General features: G+C 36.7%; 1 protein-coding gene across 1 annotated transcript in view; it reads left to right on the top strand.

Moving 5' to 3' along the window:
* LOC132488542 (ankyrin repeat domain-containing protein 26-like) overlaps window positions 1-20,381 on the top strand; it is a 136,452-nt gene extending 116,071 nt beyond the window's left edge. The window contains 7 exon segments of the mRNA XM_060096841.1: window positions 1,386-1,492; window positions 3,087-3,216; window positions 10,036-10,253; window positions 11,652-11,880; window positions 18,512-18,557; window positions 19,740-19,748; window positions 19,751-20,381. Of these exon segments, the coding sequence (XP_059952824.1) occupies window positions 1,386-1,492; window positions 3,087-3,216; window positions 10,036-10,253; window positions 11,652-11,880; window positions 18,512-18,557; window positions 19,740-19,748; window positions 19,751-19,875 (864 nt within the window). The 3' untranslated portion in view covers window positions 19,876-20,381.
* The last annotated feature ends 566 nt before the right edge of the window (window positions 20,382-20,947 follow it).

The following is a 20,947-nucleotide window of genomic DNA, read 5'->3' as shown; positions in this document are numbered from 1 at the left end:
TGCAATGAGAAGCCCACGCACCACAACGAAGAGTAGCCCCTGCTCACCACAAGTAGAGAAAGCCCGCACGCAGCAACAAAGACCCAACACAGCCAAAAATAAATAAATAAATTTAATTAATTAATTTAAAAAAAGAATGTAAGAGTCCAGTAGCGGGAGTGAGGGAGAAAAAGGATGAGAGAAAAAGCTACAAGAATCAAGAAGAAGTTACATTTTTTTTGTGTGTGTGTGTGGTATGCGGGCCTCTCACTGTTGTGGCCTCTCCCGCTGCGGAGCACAGGCTCCGGATGCGCAGGCTCAGCGGCCATGGCTCACGGGCCCAGCCACTCCACGGCATGTGGGATCTTCCCGGAACGGGGCACGAACCCGTGTGCCCTGCATCGGCAGGCGGACTCTCAACCACTGCGCCACCAGGGAAGCCCTACATTTTTTTTTTATGCGGTACGCGGGCCTCTCACTGTTGCGGCCTCTCCCGTTGCGGAGCACAGGCTCCGGTCGCGCAGGCTCAGCGGCCATGGCTCACGGGCCCAGCCACTCCAAGGCATGTGGGATCTTCCCGTACTGGGGCACGAACCCGTGTCCCTTGCATCAGCAGGCAGACTCTCAAACACTGTGCCACCAGAGAAGCCTGAAGTTACATTTTTATTTAGTGTACAGAAGACTTAAACTTTATTTAAAGAGAAGAATGGTTAATAGAAATGGAGAAATTGTAACCTATGGAAGAATGCTTACAGAGAATGAAAGGCTTTATCTTGTGTGGGAATTTTTCAAAGATTATATTAGTAAGATGTGATTTAACAAAACCTGGGATATCTTAAACCATTGATGAAAATGTTTCTAGGGCATCTTTAGAAACTAAAACGTAAATATAACCACTCTTTAAAAAAATTTCATTAACGTGTAAAAACCTCTGGGTTATTTATTTACTTATTAATTTATTATTATTATTATTATTTGGTTGCTCCAAGTCTTGGTTGCAGCAGGCGGGCTCCCCAGTTGCAGCAGGTGTGCTCCTTAGTTGTGGCATGCAACCTCTTAGTTGCGGCCTGCATGTGGGATCTAGTTCTCTGACTAAGGATTGAACCCAGGCCCCCTGCATTGGGAGCACGGAGTCTTATCCACCATGCCACCAGGGAAGTCCCAAAACGTCTGTTTTTAACAAATAAATTTTGGCAATTTAAATTCTAGAAAAATGATGAAAATGAAAAATCAATATAAGCTGTTTCAAGAAAAGTCATTATTTTTGAAATCTGTCCTTATTGGCATCAGGTTTATAAACTGTGTTTCACTATAAACGTATATTACTCATGAACTCATGAGAAGTAATATTTTTAAGAAAGAAGAGTAAGTCTCTAGGTTTTAAAAACTAATTAATTTTTTTTGAGGATGAAAAGGAGCAATTAAAGAAATATATTGAGCTAAAACAGTCTCTGGAATATAGTTTGGATCGAGTAATGAAGAAAAATACTGAATTAGAAAAAGAGATTACTGGGTAAGATTTTAATATTTCTGATAATTTCATTAATTGATTTAACTATAATTTTGTTTTATTAAAACCTTAGATACAAATTCATTTTATATGTGTATATTCATACTTAAACAAATCATCCATCCTATTTAAAAGTTAACTTTAGAAACTCACAGCACAATCTGAAACTGTTTTGAGTGCCCCAGTATTACAGTTCCTCTTTAATGATTTCTAAAGCAATAACAATAGTGTGCCTTGCATATAGTAATGTCACTCTGCTCTCCATCATCTACCTTGAATTTTTATGTCTGCAAGATATCTTTGCTCTTTTTGGGTAATCCTGCCCTCTTTTAGTTGTGTTCTTCCCCTTCAGCGTTCAAGTATTTTAATATCTAAAAACCTATTTGTGTCACTGTTTAACAACATCAAAAACTATCTTGATTTTGCTTATGTTTTCTTTCTGCTCTAAAAGTTTAGTTCTAAAATATACGTACAAAAACATATGTATGACTTAAAGAATAATAAAATTAATGTTCATGTTTTGACCACTCAGATTATAAAAAAAAAAAAATAGAGTGTTTCCCAATGTCTGTGATGCCTCCACATGGCTTCCTTTCTGGTTATTTGCTGAGCACAGTTTGCCCTCAGCATCCACAGATTCAACCAACCTCAGATTGAAGGTATTCAGGGGGAAAAAAATTCCAGAGAGTTCCCAAAAGCAAAACTTGGATTGGCCTCAGGTGGCAACTATTTCCATAGAATTTATTTACATTGTATTTATAACTATTTACATAGCACTTACCTTGTATTAGGTATTATAAGTGATCTAGAGATGATTTAAAGTATACAGGAGTATGGGCTTAGGAGGACTTGAGCATCTGTGGATTTTGGTATTGTACTTATGGTTCTTCCCTGATTCTCATTAGTATTTTTCTCTCATTTAATTTTCTCTACATTGCTTGGCATTTTGTTAACATTGTGCTGGGCAAGATTTCTAGATCTCTTAAAACAGCTTGAAGAGACTGGTACACATTCTCTCTCTGCTGATTTCCTTTTTTATGAAGCTCAGCCTGGTTTTCTTCTCCATCAGCTCAGACTCCAAAGATTGTTCTCTCTTGTTTCTTTTTCTATTTTGAGTGAGTGAGTGTCGATGATTTTTTGTGTGTTATTTCTTTGCTTCTTGTAGAGGCTGTGGTCAGTAGGTACCAAAATGTCTTTTTGTGTCTTTTCAAAACATTCATATATGATATGCTCTTCTTCTTCAGCTTGGATACTGATGTCTGGTTTATAACTAGTATTTAATAATAAGTTAGTATTTCATATTAACATACTAAAAATGGATACTAATAACAGCTTCCTTATAAGAACCGTATAATATATGTATACACATACTATATTAACTCTTTACTTAGCATGTGTCATAAAATTTTTCTTCATATTATTTACCTAAGATTATAAGTTAGTTATTATGCTTTCAAACCATATTAGATTAGAACAGATGAGAAAGGATTATAATTTATAGAGTTTATTTTATATGATAGAACATATATCTGTTTAAATAGTTATTAATTATCTACTCTTAAAGAACTTGACTTATTCATTCTATGCATTTCTACAGACTTAAGAAACTCTTAAAAATGGCAAGAAGGAAGTTAAATGAATATGAAAATGGAGAGCTTAGTTTCCATGGAGATTTAAAAACCAGTCAAAGTGAAATGGATATTCAGATTAATATGCTAAAACATAAGGTAATTTTTAATCAGTTTTGGGACCAAAAAGCCACTTAATTGGGGGAAATATAAATCACTCCATGCTTTGAGCAGTGAAACATAGATTTGTCTCTTAATTTTTTAGACTTGATACCAGTAAAAAAGACAGTTTTTTCCTATATATTTTTTCCATAAAAAGGGCACACTGTTGACTGTTTGTGTCTTGAACCATGGCTAGGGATCTGAAGCTGAGCAGCACACCATTACCCCAAAGCATCCATTATTTTTTGGTGACAGCTTTATTGAAATATAATGAACATACCATGCAGTCCACTCATTTAAACTGTACAATTCAGTGACTTTTAGTATATTCAAAGAGTTATACAGTTATCACCACAATCCATTTTAGACCATTTTCATCACCCTAAAAAGAAACCCTATACTTTTTAGCCATCACCCTGTGCCAGTTTTCCCTTCCTCATATTCACAGCCCTAATACCACGACTGTACTCCCTGTTTCTATAGATTTGCCTATTTTGGATATTTCATGTCAGTGGAATCACAGAATATGGGGTCCTTTGTGACTGCCTTCTTTCATTCAGCATAATATTTTTAAGGTACATCTGTTTTGTAGCGTGGTTCAATACTTTATTTCTTTTTATTGCTGAATAATATTCATTTGTATGGACATACCACATTTTATTTATCCATTCATCAGTTGATGGACCTTTGGGTGGTTTCCACTTTTTTGGCTATTGTTAATAATGCTGCTATGAACATTCATGTCCAAGTTTCGGTGTGAACATATTTTTTTCCTTTCTTTTTGGAATATACTTATGAATGGAATTGCTGTATCATATGGTAACCCTGTTTAAACTTTTGAGGAACTGCCGTACTGTTTTCCAGAGTGGCTGCACCATTTTACATTTTTATCCAAAGTGTGTAAGCATTCCAGTTTCTCTACATGCCCGCCAACACTTGTCATTACCCGTCTTTCTGATTATAGCCATCCTAGTAGGTGTGAAGTGGCATCTCATTGTGGTTTTGATTTGCGTTTCGCTGTTGACTAATAAGGTTGAGGCACTTTTCATGTGCTTATTGTCTATCTGTGTATCTTCTTTGAAGAACTGTCTATTCAACTTTTTGCCCATTTTTAAGTTGGATTGTCTTTTTATTATTGAATTGTAAGAGTTCTTTTTGTATCCTAGATACAAATCTTCGATCGGATATAGGATTTTCAAGTATTTTCTCTCATTCAGGAGCTTGCCCTTTCCCCTTCTTGATGGTGTCCTTCAAAACACGGAAGTCTTTAATATTGATGAAGTTCAGTTAGTCGATTTTTGTCTTTTGGTGTCATATCTAAGAATTGCCAAATCCAGTCATGAAGATAAACACCTGTGTTTTCTTCTAAGAATTTTGTAGTTTTAGCTCTTGCATATTGACTTAATTTCTACATATGGTATGAGGTAGAGGTCTAATTTTATTCTTTTGTATGTGGATATTCTGTTGTCCCAGTACCATTTGTTAAAAAGACTATTCTTGTCTCATTCAATTATTTGGCACTCTTACAATCAGTTGGCCATAAATGTGGGGCTTTCCTTTTAGATCCTCAATGGTAACGCATTGATCTATATGTCTGTCCTATGCCAGTATCAAGTCAGATTTTATGAGAATTCTTTCTTCGTCATCTTGCATCTTACCAGTTGTTTTATGTAATAATAAAAAGTCAGTGTAGTGGAATGTCTTTAACTCTACTTCCGTGGAGGTTTTTTGCCTCTTGAAGGAGCCTGTGGCCAGCTTATGCCTCACTGACCCCATGACACAATGGGAAGTATGTTTACAAAGGTAAAGTCCATTCCTTTTTTCTCCCTCCATTCAGACCTTTAGTCTCTCACCCAGTGCCTCCCACTTCACTCCAGTTTCCATCAAATCTTGGTCACGAGATCTGCTGACTTCGTCTGCTATCTGCTTCATTATGTTTATCTCATTATAATTCATAGACTCATCCATAGGTTTCACCATCTAGGAGAAGATTAAGTCTGGGCTGTCAGCTTTCCTCGTTGGAAGTCTCTCTAAGCCATCATGTTGCAATTCACAATTAAATCATCTTTTGATGTGGTTCTTGGTATAACACTCATGCTGATCTTGTTCTTGACATAGATCCTGCATTCTCAGAAACCACAGTTCCCTGTATCTACCTTCTTTGATTGGAAAAGAAAGAGATGCATAGCTGTACTTTATAGCTTAACACATAATGAATAGAATAACTATTTCATCCCATCCAAAGAAAAATTTTTAAGAGTATAGCTGTTAAAAACCAGGTAGGGCTTCTCTGGTGGTGCAGTGGTTAAGAATCTGCCTGCCAATGCAGGGGACAATGGTTCGAGCCCAGGTCCGGGAAGATCCCACATGCCATGGAGCAACTAAGCCCATGCACCACAACTACTGAGCCTGCACTCTAGAGCCCGCAAGCCACAGCTGTGGAACCTGTGTGCCACAACTACTGAAGCCCATGCACCTAGAACCCGTGTTCCACAACAAGAGAAGCCACTGTAATGAGAAGCCTGTGCACCTCAACAAAGAGTAGCCCCTGCTCGCCTCAACTAGAGAAAGCCTGTGCACAGCAATGAAGACCCAACACAGCCAAAAATAAATAAAATAAATAAAATAATTTTTTTAAAAAAGGTAATAATTTATCTGGGACAAATAATAGATTAGTAATTTGAATTTCAAAGCCAGTTTGTATGATATAGAGAAGCACTGTGGTACAATGTAAAAATGAGATATCCTACCTTCCCTTACAAACAAGCTTTAAGTAAGGTAAAGGAAAAATTGTATTTAATTATATACTGCCAAAGGACATTCCATTTGTTTTACTACTGAGAAGATTAAAAATGCTTCCATGATGTTTTATTTCCTCTCTGAGGAAAGGACAATGAAGATTGAGTCCTAGATTAATATATATTCAAAGTTGCCTATCCCTTAGAATTTCAGTTGAGATGAGGTAAAAAAGTCTGATTTTGGTAATTAAACTGACGATTTCTAGTTGTTTTTCAACTATAATACTTCATATGTCTCCTTGCTTACCAATCTTCCTTATCTTCAAACTTGAGGGGAAATTCTGAAGAGGCATACCTGCCTATTTGTAAGAAATTGTAAGTGAAGGGAACCTTCCCCAAACTTCCTCCTGAATAGTTCTTAGGTCTTTCTTCTACTTATCTGCTTCTTCTCATCAGCATTGTTTGTCATTTTTAATTAATCTCAACATTTATTAGATTCCAGTTTATAGGAAACCAATTTCTACTGTGTCTAAGTTATGTTTCTTATTATCTCTTTTTTTATCCACTTTTCTATCTGTTTTTTCCTAAAAATCTCCTCAAAGTTTAGTAGCTGAAATAAGCAATGTTTATTTTGTTCACAATCTATACTTGGGAAAAGCATAGCCAGGACAGCTGGCCTCTCTTCCCGTCAGTTGGAACACCTACCCTGAACACCTAGGCTCTCTTTGTGGCCTGAGCTTCCTCACAACATGGGGCTGGGTTCCAAGGTTAAGAGCCAGGCAGAAGCCGTGTTGCCTTGTCTAACCTTGCCTTGCAATTCACACAGCATCTCTTTCACCATATTCTGTTCATTAGGAATAAGTCACTTATGCTTGGCCCATAGTCTACCTTTTTTTGTGGGATAATTTTTTTCAAAAACTTATGGATACATTTAAAAACCAGCATAATCTACCCACTGGCCACAATTTTTATATTCCTTCCACATGAAGAATACACTTATCCCTACTTAGTTCCCCCACAGGTCTCAATTGTTACAGTGTCAGGCTCAGGCTTGAGTCCAGGATCTTACCATCTTTCACCAGGTATGGATGGGGATGAGGCTCCTGGGTGTGGTTTCTAGAGTATAGCCCCTTGAGTACCAATCCTCTCAGTACTAAGACTTGAGAACTGAAGGGACAAATCTTCTGTCACCCACATAACCAACATTCTGTTAAACTGCTAAAGACTCTCCCTTTCAGAAATGGAAAATGGAAGACATGCTGGTCCATAGCAGTTCTGAAATACAGCCTGATACCTGCTGCCAGCTCTGTGATTAGGACTTAGTCCCAACCATGGAAGTGATTCTCCTTTGCTGTACCCTCTGAGCTCTTTGTTCCGTCCTTTTCATAAGAAATGACCTGTGTTTGCAGCTGAGTAGTGTTTCTCAAGCCAGCAAGGGAAGAAAATGACACTGAAACCTGGAGGAAGGGGGACTTACAGAACTTCTAAGAAAATCCCAGAGGCCTCTTCTCATTTTGTACTGTCTTGGTCTCTGTTAATGCAAGCTAGCAAGCAGTGTTTTTGCTACCACAGTTCTCTTTAAAGCTTTGAATGTCCTGTGAATTTTATTGGGGTTCATGACATTGGAAAAGCTACCCTCCCAAATCTTTTTGAGATAAGCTCTTCCCCTTGGGCTTCTTGTGAAGCTGTTGTAGGATGGTAGGACGGGAAACTTTGTAGGATGATGCCTTTAAAATTCTTATGCTTTTTTAAGATCCTTAAAGGAATTTGAGGCACCAACTTAAGTCTTTCCAGGGTGTTAATAAAGGGTTCTACAGTCTTGGCTTCATCTTTAGACCATGTTTTCCTGGCAGCACCCTAAATCTGATCTTAGCCCAGAATCTATTACTCTGTTTTAGCATTATTTGGGCATGGGGAGATGCTGTAAATGGGATACAGATATTTGAACCCAATGAGTCCTGGATCCTTTATATTCAATAGTCTTTTTTTTTAGCTTATCTCTCTCATCAATTTTACTTTCAGCTGCTTTGTAGCTAGAGTCCCCCCTTCCTCCAGGTTGCAGTGTCATTTTCTTCCCTTGCCTAGAAGCTGTTACCTTCAGCCTCTCCAAGGGCCGTCAGGCTTCCATTAACAGTCTTGCGAAGCCCTGAGAATTTCGTGAGATAAGTGTCCAAGAATTTGTAGACATGTTTTTTTTTCCCTTTTTTTGCGGTACACGGGCCTCTCACTGTTGTGGCCTCTCCCGCTGTGGAGCACAGGCTCTGGACGTGCAGGCTCAGCGGCCATGGCTCACGGGCCCAGCCGCTCCGCGGCGGCATGTGGGATCTTCCCGGACTGGGGCACGAGCCCGTGTCCCCTGCATCGGCAGGCGGACTCTCAACCACTGCGCCACCAGTTTCAAAACATGTAGACATGTTTTTAAACTACCACATCCACTTGCCTTGTCTGACCAAATAATCATTCTGTCTAAAGGGAAGTAGTTCTTCCCAACTCAGTGTCCTTGAAATTCCAGCAAGTTTTTTTGTTTGTTTTGTTTACTATGTTCTCTTATTCTGTGGAAAGTAACAAAGCATTACAAGAATTAATGGCATTTTTTTGTTCAGAAAAATGTATGGATCATCTCGCTAAACTATTACACTGGGAGATGTGATTTCTCCTTAACCCTGCGAAGCATTTCTCCTTGGAATGCAATTCAAATTAGCATAAAATATTTGTAGTTCAGAAAAAAGGCTTATGGTATTAGAAGCCATATTTACAAGACTCATTAGAGTCTGAATTTCCGAGTCTTATTTTGGGAGGCATTTATTAATTCAGCCCCAAATAACTCAATATGATATCCCTAAAACTTTAAAAATCATGGCGGGTTAAGATGGGGGTGGGGAAGGAGTAAGAGGCTTTCTACTAAGAGGTGACTTATAGTCATTTTATGGAGGAAAGGCATGAAACAATAGAAGAATAAAAGTATAAAATCAAATGCAAATTTTGTGTAACAATGATGACCGTGAAGGATATATATTTGTGGCTCTTGGTGGTTTGAACTTTTTTCTTCATTTTCTTAGTAATTCAAGGTCCTACATGCTACAATATAGACACCATTTTATTGTAACTGAATTTATTTTAAAAGTTGATACTGATTTTGAGTTAGGCTATTCTCAGTCTACGTCCCTAATTACCAAGCGATTTTATTTTATTCATGAAGATTGATGACCTTACAGCAGAACTGGAAACTGCATCTTCAAAATGTCTACATCTGGGTGCAAAAAATCAAGTTCTTCAACAGGAGTTATTATCTATGAAAGTAATGCAAAAGAAATGTGAAAAACTAGAGAAGAATAAAAAGAAGTTGGAACAAGAAGTAGTGAACCTCAGAAGTCATATAGAAATGAATATGATAGAACACAGTCAAGTAGAGCAGTATAAACGGGAGGTTGAAGAAAGAGCAAGACAGGATATAATAGAAAAATTAAAAGAAATCAACCTATTTTTACAGGTTAATTTTTTGATCTGTAATGTGCTTTAATTCACTTCACATTTATAAATTACATTTCGGATGTATACATTTTATATGTTTCTTCTACTTCCCTTATAGCAGTTTGTTTTCTAAATTTCTGGAAGGAAGGTGGCATTTGTTTCTCCCTTTAAATATTTCAGTTTCCATCATTATTCTCACTAAATTGATCTTTCAGAACGATTCTCACTAGGGAATCATTTTATTTTTAAGACCAACTGGTTTAAAACAAAACTATTAGGATGAAAAGAAAATATTATGATTTAGAAATTGTACTATACTCTTGGATTATTCTTAGCTGTATTGTTCAATTTAAAAATTTTAAAATTGATCCTATTATTCTTTGAATTATCAGATTACATGAGTACGAATATAAGAATGATCCAACTTTAATTTTATAATTAAGATTTAATTCAGTTTACATTGATGATAAATATTTTTAAAGTTCAGCTTTTTTTTCACATTTAAAATTGCTCTCTGAATCATTGACACAAAACTGAAGGGAACAAATATACTATAATTATTCAGGTTATAATTATTTTAAACATGTATGTTTTTATTTGACTTTAGACACAAGCAGCATGTCAAGAAAACTTAGAGCAGTTAAGAGAGAATCATAATGCTTCAATAAGAAGTCCAATGGAACTCAGAATTAAAGATCTGGAATCTGAACTCTCCAAAATGAAAACTTTTCAAGAAGATTCTACTAAAGCAGAGTTGGAAAAATATAAGCAACTCTACCTCGAAGAACTAAAAGTTAGAAAGTCATTGGCAAATATACTAAAGAAGTAAGTCAAAACGTAGAATCATAGAAAATAAATTTAAATTTAGCTCATTAATTTGCCTCTAAAGCATAATTTTTATTGAGCCAGGTTCATGAGATTAGTAGGAAGTGAAAGCTAACTAGATAGTGTAACTTTGGAAAATGATGTTAGTAAGTGAAGTCACCTTTAAAATGTTAGTCCAGTTTGCATCTCCCCACCTTTTTGTTGGTTTTACATAACTTTATTTTTTATATTTTCATATATTGGGTTGGCCAAAAAGTTCTATGTGTCTTCCCGTAAGATGTTACTGGAAAAACCCAAACGAACTTTTTGGCCAACCCAATAGTTAACCTGATTTAGTCTTTAAGCTAAGTGTTTTTGAAACTTTGTAATTGAGATAAAATTTCTTGTTGGAATTCCCGTAAATAGAAATATTAACGAGTTTAATTATTTTTGGGAAGATTACCGCTTAAACGTAAAGCGTCACATTTTAGCATTTGGTAAATTCACTTTCTTGATTATGATCTTTGGTATCATCGCTAGAGGGCGCCCTGAGACAAACTACTGTATCTGAAGTTTTTCTACTCTACATAAAGGCATGCTTGTGAAATAAGGGGAAAGTAACAGAGGGGCGAAGGGCCGTATAATTCACAAAGTGTCTAAAAATAACATGGTGGCCTGCGTGAGGGTGTGCGTGGAAAACCGCAAGGGCAGATCCCACCCCCAGTGCCTCAGTAACAGTGTTACCGGTACCTGTCCGCAGCCTGTTAGGAACCGGGCCGCACAGCAGGAGGTGAGCGGTGGACAAGCCAGCAAAGCTTCACCTGCCGCCCCCCCCCATCGCCCCCCATCGCTCGCATTACCGCCTGAACCATCCTGACAACCCCCATACACCCCCATCCATGGAAAAGTTGTCTTCCACGAAACTGGCCCCTGGTGCCAGAAAGGTTGGGGACCGCTGCTCTAGATTATTCCTCAGTGCCGAATGCTTAATTCCTCTGAGGTAATGAGTGAAATGTGTATACAGGGGTGGTGAAAGCAAATGCTTGAAAATGTCTTTGAGGGATGGTTTGTGTATTCATCCCTGGACTGGTTTACTAAAGGTGGGTGTCTAAGTGCAGCCATCGCAGAAGGCAGCAAGCGTCACCTGTTAAGCCGTCTCCATCGCTGACGCCATTTCTCTCCTCTCCGACTTTGACTGACTTGTTAGTTAAGGATCCCCCAGACACATATATACTTCTTTAGAATAATTTTACACCTAGAATTGTTTATAATAGGTCTGCTCTGACCCATTTTCAGTGTTAAAACGTGGTTTAATGGTTCATTCCATTTACTATTATGGCAATTTAAGAAATGCAAACCATTTACAAATCATTTAGGGAAAATGCAATGAATGAAATTGGTGTTTTGCCATCTTCCCAGGACTAATAAGAAGCTGGCAAAGGTCAGTACTAAACTACTGGTGGAGAAAGAGCAGAACAGATCTTTACTCAGCACTCTTACTACGAGGCCAGTCCTGAAGCCACCTTGTGTAGGAAATATTAATAATCGTTTAGTGCTCAATAGATATCTTACTCCAGGAGAAAACTTAGGGATTTCTACCTCAAGTTGGCGCCCTTCACATGAGAGCATGGAGATTTACTGGACCAAGGTTAGTTATATTACCCTTTTTTCCTTGGGTTTCAGATTTCTGATAATAATTCTTGTTTTTAATTTGGTGAAATTCTGAATTGTTTATTTGACTTACACACACGAAGTAAAAGCCATAATTAATTGTGCTAATAAAGAGACAGAAATTTTATGATTTTTTTAAGTCCCTGGATTTCTCATTTTCAAGAGAGATTTATCATTAACTTTATTCAGTAAATGTAATTAAACTGACAAATTTTAAATTTCTTGAAAAACTGCAGTTAAATTCTATTTTAGAAATTAAATATTATTGCCTAATAACCAAAGATATACTTTCTAATTGATTTCAGTTTGGCAATGGTTCATAATCATTTTCAAGTTTTGCTGCACCCTAGTTTTTCTACCCCTAAGCATAAGTGAATGATTGGCATCCAAACACTTAACCATATATGGATTTTTTTTTATTTAAAGGAATCCTAGATAAATCCTTTTTGTGAATTAAATAGACTTGTAGCACTAAATAGGTTAATTTCTGTTTTTAAGTTAAATTTTTTTGTCATTTTCGTACATGAGAGTGCATCCTTAATTGCTATTTTACTTAGAGCATTTTTATTGAATTTTTATAAAATGTCTTGCTGAGCAATTGTAGAACATTTCTAAATACGTAAATAAAGCAAATCTTTAAATTTTTAAAATGAAGTCCACTTATGTCTCTATCTTGCCATCACCTGGATGAATGATGACTATGATGGGGAGTCTTTAAATTGCAACTAGTTTTCATTGTGTATCATTGTTATTAAAATATGCATCTCAGTGCACACGGGGTTATGGTTTTGATGGTGTTTTCATGATGTTCTTGATGCAGAGAACAGTAGGCCTTGTTAAATGAAGTCTCAACCTGTTTTCTCATTTGGCTTCACGTCGTAAGAAATCATAGAAGAGCAAAGCTAAGGTTTCTTAGACAGTGCTGTGGCTAAATTGGGTCTAAGTGCTTCAGAGCCATGAAACTGGACTCCAGGGTCGAAAAGAAAATGCATGTCAAGCCCTCTGTCAGTTGCTAAGCATGATGTAAACTTAGAATGTTCTCATGGGTTGTCACCCAAAAAATCAAACAATGTATCATTTTACAAGATGAAGATGAGTGTGTGAATGCAAAAACAATGTGAGAGAAAATTTCTGCGGGAACTTTTTCCTTTAATTTTTTTGGAGGAAAGAGGCATTTATTTTTTTAGTAATTCTAGATAAATCGAAAAATCGTTTATTTTAAACTCAATGTTGTAGTTACCAGGTATACACAGTTCCCTTGTGGGGTCTTTGCCAAATCGTGCTGGTTTTAATAAGAGAGATTGAAGAGCACTACTTAACTCTATCAAGGTGCAAAGACGTGTCTCCATAATGACTACAGAATGCCACGGAAGAGTTATTATACAGTTGTTGTTCACCTAATTCTTAGTAAGACTTACAGAAAGAAGGTGCCTTCTGGAATTGCTAGGAATATAATTATTTCTACTAGGAAAACATAAAATAATACTATGAGAGGTGTTAACGTACTGTCTAAAGTGATAGAAAGAGGTGGGTTTTTGGATGGGACATGATAAAACAATAGCCTTCTAAAGGTTTTAGCTATGATTCTACAAAGTAAAATGTTAAAAATGGCATTAAGATTGCATTTGTTTATCATTCTCCTTTATTTGCAATGTTTTAACATTTTGGACTATTCCTACTGTGAAGTTTTATCTTACTCAGCATTTTCCCCTAACTTTAAGGAAAATAATTATAGCAAAGTACTGCTCTAGGTGTGTGGTTTCAGTTGCGCTGGTTGTAGCAGCAAGCTTTCTCCATGTACGTAATACTTAGATTTATTACCTCCCTCACCAGTACATGAAGTTCAGTCTTAGCAGTTGATACCATTGTGGGGGTAGGAGATTACTGCGTATCTGTCTTGCTAATTTTACCCTCAGTTTTCACATTCTAGTTAATTCTGGGATGTTTGGTCCTATATATCAGAAGTAATTTTACAGTTTTTTTCAATTGTGTTATTTAATTATACTATTATAAAATACAAAAAGTTAACATTAGCCAAAATAGCTACATCACTGTTAGATTTTCTTGCACATAGAATTTTTTCAAGAACTGAAAACTTAAAAATCTATTCCAGACAACTTTATAACAGACACAATCTCACTGGTTTAAAGATTTTTTTATGTTCAAGAGTTTTTAGGTATTTGTGTGCCGAACACGATGCATGGCCACAGTAGTTAATAAATGCCCTTTAAATCTGTCTTAAGTAGGAGGATTACATTTTACATTGACTGATTTTGGACTTTTGGTGCATTACTGACACTTTGAAAATTTTTCTAATGATTTATTTAAGTAATTTAAAAAATTGCTCAAATGTCCATTCAGTTTAGCAACTCTCTTTCTAAATGTGGTCATACAAGTGCACTGAAGCTAAAACAATTAATATTCCTAAGACTTTGACTTTTTATATGACACAACATTTTGTGTCTCACCAGAATATTGAGTCACATTTCTTTTAAAAAAAATAGGCCTCGTGTTTACATCACCAAGGCAGTGCCTATCCACTCTTGAGTTTTAACTCTAATCAACTTACCACAGTAGTTGAGCTAGTTTCTCATAAGGCACAGGCAGAGTTCAATAAACTTGTTTATTGTCTCAGTTTATTATATCAGTATAATCCTTCTTGTTCCCACTTCATTTTGTCCACATGGACAAATGAGTAGGCATTTTATCTTTTGACAGATAGAGGTAATAGTTCAACTTCTTAACAGTTCTTTTTCTTTCATTCATTTTTTTTCCTGTACTTAGTTTTTCAGCTCTTTGATCTACAAATTCTTCCTCAGTTCTTCTCTCTGCAGCAAAATATATGTACTTAATATCTACAGACTGCCAAGTGTAATTTCCTTCATACCTTAGCCTGTTTACAATTGGATAATGAATTGAAGTGGTTTAAATGACTTGATTTTATTACATTTTCGTGACATTTAAAATGAGTGATATCAAATTTTAAAAGTATCAATAATTACTGAAAATAAATTAACTTTGGAAATGAGTGTGCATGTGTATGTGTGTGGTGTGTATATATTTATCAAATTGGTCTTAAAAAGAGAGTGCAACATTATTTTCCAGCCTGCAGTCTCAGATATAATTTAACAGTAATATATTACAGTTGGGTGAACGAGCACATACCTGTTGTGCTTCATACTGTTACTGGCTTCACTACGTTTCTTTCTAAAATGTTCCTTTCACCTTTCCCCTACTTTATAGTGGGGGTTGTTTTGAACAATGTACATTAATTATAAAGTCAGGGAAGAAGAAGAAAACGTTCCCTCAGTGTCGTGTGGTCCTCTGCCTTGTTGGAGCTGTGGTGGGTAGGTGGCAGATGACACTTCTCTTCCCCTTCTGAGTTCAGCACGCAGGAGTCAGCAGCTGGAGATCAACTAAGGAGCTTTGTTACTGACACATAACTAATGAATTGGAGGACGTGCTTTAGGTGTGCAGTCACAGTGCGCCTCAGAATACTTCATCCCAAATTAGGCCTAAGGGGAGGAAGCAAATGCTTGACCCCCGCCCCAGGGCAGGCTGCTTACTGCGGGCATGAGAGCAGACCCCAGTTCCCGGTGCTGAGGGCACACACACCTTCTCAAAGAAGAGATTCGGAAGCAAGCCAGCACTTCTTAGTTCCTTCTCCCAAATTCACGCATTGGGTAAATCTCCCCTCCTCTCATGAGGAGGGTAGGAGTGTAAGTCCTCACATTGAAACTTTAGGCCAAGGAATTAGCCTGTAATTTCTGACTGGATTTAAATTCTAATTGAGATTACACTCATGTTTTTTTGTACATACAAACTAATGATGAGAGATTGAAGTATGCTAGATAGTAAAGAGAAATCTGTTTTGTGTTTTAAATTTTGCCATATAGAACCCACAACGTGGATAATTCATTTGTTGACTCATTTCGGTAAACCAAGTTTTATTTGGAGGAAACGAATATCCTTTTAAAGAAGAATCTCCTCAGGCTTCCCTGGTGGCGCAGGGGTTGAGAATCTGCCTGCCCATACAGGGGACACGGGTTCGTGCCCCGGTCTGGGAAGATCCCACATTCCGCGGAGCAGCTGAGTCCGTGAGCCATGGCCGCTGAGCCTGCGCGTCCGGAGCCTGTGCTCCGCAACGAGAGAGGCCACAACAGTGAGAGGCCCGCGTACCGCAAAAATAAATAAATAAATAATAATTAAAAAAAGAAGAAGAATCTCCTCAATTTTGGCCTGTGTGATTCAACTAAAGATTTTCTCCTTCAAGTTCCCTGTCCTGTGGTTAAAAAAAAAAATCTGTGCTTTATAAATTAAATATATTGACTGCTACTAATAGCAGTTATGATAATTTATTCTTGTTCATGCCTTTGAAACATATAATTTAGTTAGAAAGCTACTATTTCATGTCTCATGTATCAAACGTTATTGAGCTACATGACAAAGTTTTACATATTCATTTTCTCTGAGTTATAGTTAAAAATCTATGTGTTTTTTTTCCTTAATCTGAGGAAGTAGCTGGCGTAGAACTCTCTCTAGACTCAGTGAGAAGGCCTTTGGCTTTGTGACACGTTGGCTTTGTGGCAAAGTCTCTCTGGCCCTTTGTGACCTCTTTTGTAAAATTAGGGACTTTGACTAAATCAATGACTCTCATACCTTAAAAATTTTTATTTTAACGAAAAGAACCTTTCTTTTTTAAAAAAAAAAAAAATTTGCATGAAACTGTATTATATAAAACAGAGACAAATATAGAGCTGTTTAGCTAAAGGAGTGGCGGAGACCCTGAAGCTGTGACTTCTTTTTCCTTCAGTCCTGCAGTGTCCTCAGTAGGGACCTTCCATTACTATGGGACATAGTTTGGAAACTACCAGTTGTGAGAGAATCCTTCTAACTAAAAATCTTTAAAATTAAAACTTGCTGATATATTATTTTCCTGTGTATAATTTTCTCACCTTTCTGTGTTTTTGTTAAATGGAACAGTTTAAAGAAAAATGCAGGTGTGTTCTCCTTATTATTTATTTATTTTTTGCGGTATGCGGGCCTCTCACTGTTGCGGCCTCTCCCGTTGTGGAGCACAGGCTCCGGACGCGCAGACTCAGCGTCCATGGCTCACGGGCCCAGCCGCTCCGCAGCATGTGGGATCTTCCCGGACCGCGGCAAGAACCCGTGTCCCCTGCATCAGCAGGCGGACTCTCAACCACTGCGCCACCAGGGAAGCCCTGTTCTCCTTATTAATGTTCGACTTCCAACTACTTCCCCCAGGTGAACATGATCTTCACCTAGAAATCAACATAAGGTTCTTGGAAGTACATATTGAGGAAAAGAGCTTTTGGGGAAAAAGAGAGTAATCTTACACGGGTCATTCCCTAATTCAACGCATGTAAAAACGTGACCTACATTTTGCAGTGTTTATTAATGGTAATACAAAATTATTTCAGTAAAGGCTTCTTCCTTCATCTGTTATGAGTTATTAATTTCACAAAACCTGTCTAGTAATGTTGTCACATTATTCATTTCATAGGGCCTCTCTACAGTGCTGTTGTCAGCAAAGTGTTATGGAAAACAGTCTCTGAAAATATTGGGAAACCTGCTAGCCAAAAAATTTGTCTTCGCACCTAAAATTTAAAAAGACGTTGGCTATCATGATATCATTATCATCACAGTGTTTGTCATGTTCAGTATACTATTTGAGACCCTGTTTAGTGAGAGGGTGCCTTTTATAAGAAAGATTTTTAAAAGAACACTCTAGGTGGAGACACTTGTAATACAGTTTGAAATGTTCCCACACATTTCATAATTAAGTAGATAACTATAATTAGTCAAATGTTTCAAAAAGTTGGCCCTAATTTCTAGAATGGAAACAAAGTTACAGTTAAAGAATTATGTATTGTTTTCCTTGTTTCTAATTCTAGAAAGTCATGAATCAGAAACTGAGTTTGAAAACTGGCTCTAGCCTCTACTTTTCCTTTCTTCAAGCAGATTTTCTGAAATAAATGTTTCAGTCCTAATATAGACAGCAAAATACCTTTACTTAATTTTTTGCCCATAGAATTTTGACATGACATTACAACGGAACCATTTTCTCCATTTTATGTATTTAAGATTCTATGTTGAAAAATTATTACCATAGAACATACCTTAAAATTTTAGTTATATAGAAGTGTAAGAAAGGAAAACTCATTTTAAGGAAAGATCCATTAGAGTAAAAGACTGATTAAACTTTTAGAAAGAGCAATTTTTCTAAGAATTGCAAAGTAATGCATTCATTGTAATATATATATATGACTTTAATCGTTTAAACTTGTTTGTACCAATAAGATCAAATATCACCCTCTGAAATTATGTATATTCAGTAGACTGATATTTATTGTACTTTTTATCTGATTAATCTAAATAACATTACATATATATGTTCTTCATTATCTAAAATCAAAATAAGTAGGAATTTATTTTATTTTATTGATGTGATTATTTTTCTATTTAAGCAATCCTCAAATTAGGTCTAGTCTCTAGAAGTATTATTTAAAGGCCACATTTCATAAGTTATACATCATTCCTACAAAAATGTCTCTTGTCTAACTTAAATAATATTTGACTTATTTCAGATGTGGCCGGAGATGGAAAAAAATATAACTAGAGTACTAGAAAAAGGTATGTTGCTGAAATTTATGAATTAAATTTAGACATTGATTTCTGAAATAAACTGTAAATATTCAGTAGTAAATGGCATCTCTTTCCATTGTTTGGATGACAGATACTATTGATAGGTTAAATATCTTTTCTTATACATATCTAATGAAAAAATGTGAAAGAATGAACATTCATAATGAAAAATATCCTGATTCCTCATTTATTCAGCATGTTCCACAGCTTTAAAAAAAATCTCAAAAAGTCTATGTATTTCTTTTTATTTCTGGCTATATCCTTCCTCTCTACTTCTGCCATCCCTGTGGAACTGTCAACCTGCACACTGACACTATTAGAAAACATGGGGTTTATCAACTTCTCAAGTTTCTGGCAGTGATTAAGGCCAAAAAACCCAGACTCAAGCAGTCACGTTCGTGTAGCTGTCACTTAGTGGCTGACATTAAAATTTCCTGTCATTGACTTTGTCATTGGTTTATCTTTCGCTCTCAGGAAAAATTCCAAATTCCTTATCATGGAATAAAAACACCCAAATCAGTTTGGGTCCTGCCATAGTATTCAGCCTTATCTCTTTACTACCTTCCTCTGCCCCTTTGCTCTACATCTAGTCAAATAGACTGCTTGCAATCCCACAGGTGCTCTTCCCCACCTTTAGTCTTTGTATTTGCCTCTTCCCTCCATCTCCCGTACTTTTCCCTTGTCCTTCAGGTATCCGCTTACATACCACCTCCATCAAAAAGCTGACAGTATTGACACAAAGCTGGGTGTCACTTCTGAGTGTTCCTTGTACCCTCTTTTATACCTGTCATAGTATTTATGACTCTGTATGGAAATTGCCTGTTTGTCTGTTTTTCCAGTTTATAGCATGATTTTTCAGGGTGGACTGTGTCACCTTCATCTTGTAATTTCAGTGCTTGTCACAGCACCTTAGCAGATGGTTGTTGACTAAATGAATGACGAATGAGAAAGCCAGAAGCTCTGATACTCGGCCACAAGAGCAATTAATTCATTGTGCAACCACAGGCAAATTATATACTAGTAATCTTGTATTTTGTGTTATGTCGTGTATAGATACTTTTCATTCTTCTGAACGCTTAGAAAGGTCTCAGGTTTTTTTTTTTACTAACTTATATTTAGTTAACTCAAGTATTTTAGGTAAAGAATATAATCCTTTCTTTTTCTTTTCAGCTGCTGCTGAATTGAATCAGCATGCTATAGAGCTTCTCATCTAGGAGCTACTGATGAGTCAAATCTAAATCAAGATCTAGTTTTGAAAACATCACGAGAATATGTACAGATTTTGAAGAAAGATTATATGATCTAAAAGATAAATAGTAAAAATTTCCCTCCTGGGTTGTTTGCATAACATTTTAGTTGTTTCCCATTAAACATGACGTGAAAATCTGGATTAAAGGAAAATATTCTTGTATTATATGTGTATGATGAAAATTTATATAGTATTTTAAACCATGTTTCTCTGCATCTAAGTTACTTTTAATCAGATTTTGTGAATCAAAACACTGTTGAGTTTTACATACTCAAACTGAGCCTTGATACCAGCACCCAGACAACCAAACTTGTCATTAATATATAGTGGTGTTGATTGATAGCTTTTTTCTATTTCCAATTTTATCACGATATACAGACCTAAAGATTTAGACAGACATCATTTGGATATACTGCTGCTATGGCTATTGTCAATGTTTTGGGGTTTTTTTAATATTATTTATTTTTGAGTGTGTTGAGTCTTCGTTGCTGCATGCGGACTTTCTCTAGTTGCGGCGAGCGGGGGCTATGGGCTTCTCATCGTGGTGGCTTCTCTTGTTGCGGAGCCTGGGCTCTAGGCGCATGGGCTTCAGTAGTTGTGGCATGCGGGCTCTAGAGCGCAGGCTCAGTATTCGTGGCGCACAGGCTTAGTTGCTCCATGGCATGTGGGATCTTCCCGGACCAGGGCGAACCTGTGTTCCCTGCATTGGCAGGAGGATTCTTAACCACTGTGCCACCAGGGAAGTCCTTATTGTCAATGTTTGGATGTATTACAATTGTTCTAATGCCATAAAACTTAGTATATATAACTTTAAACACTGATTCATAGATCTTTCCTCATGGAGAAATAAAATTCCCCTAAGACTTTTCACCTTTTCTATTTATTTACTTACTTACTTTTTGGAAACAGTCTTAGAGAAGAGTTCCAAGCACCAGACTCACACATTTTCCTAAAACTACCATATCTCCCGTATATTCTCCTAATGTAACATTTATCTTTCCTAAATGTCATTTGTTCTCCCATAAGTGCCCTTCCCGCCCCCCACCAAGAAGTCATGTTTTTCAGAAGATGCCTTTCTCCTACTCCCTGTCACTTAAGTAGTATATAAGCCCCCAGTTGTAGCCAGCCC

This window comes from Mesoplodon densirostris, chromosome 4 (genome assembly GCF_025265405.1).
Source record: "Mesoplodon densirostris isolate mMesDen1 chromosome 4, mMesDen1 primary haplotype, whole genome shotgun sequence".
NCBI lineage: Eukaryota > Metazoa > Chordata > Mammalia > Artiodactyla > Ziphiidae > Mesoplodon > Mesoplodon densirostris.
Note: the sequence above shows the minus strand (reverse complement) of the source record. Positions and strands in the feature narration are given on the sequence as shown.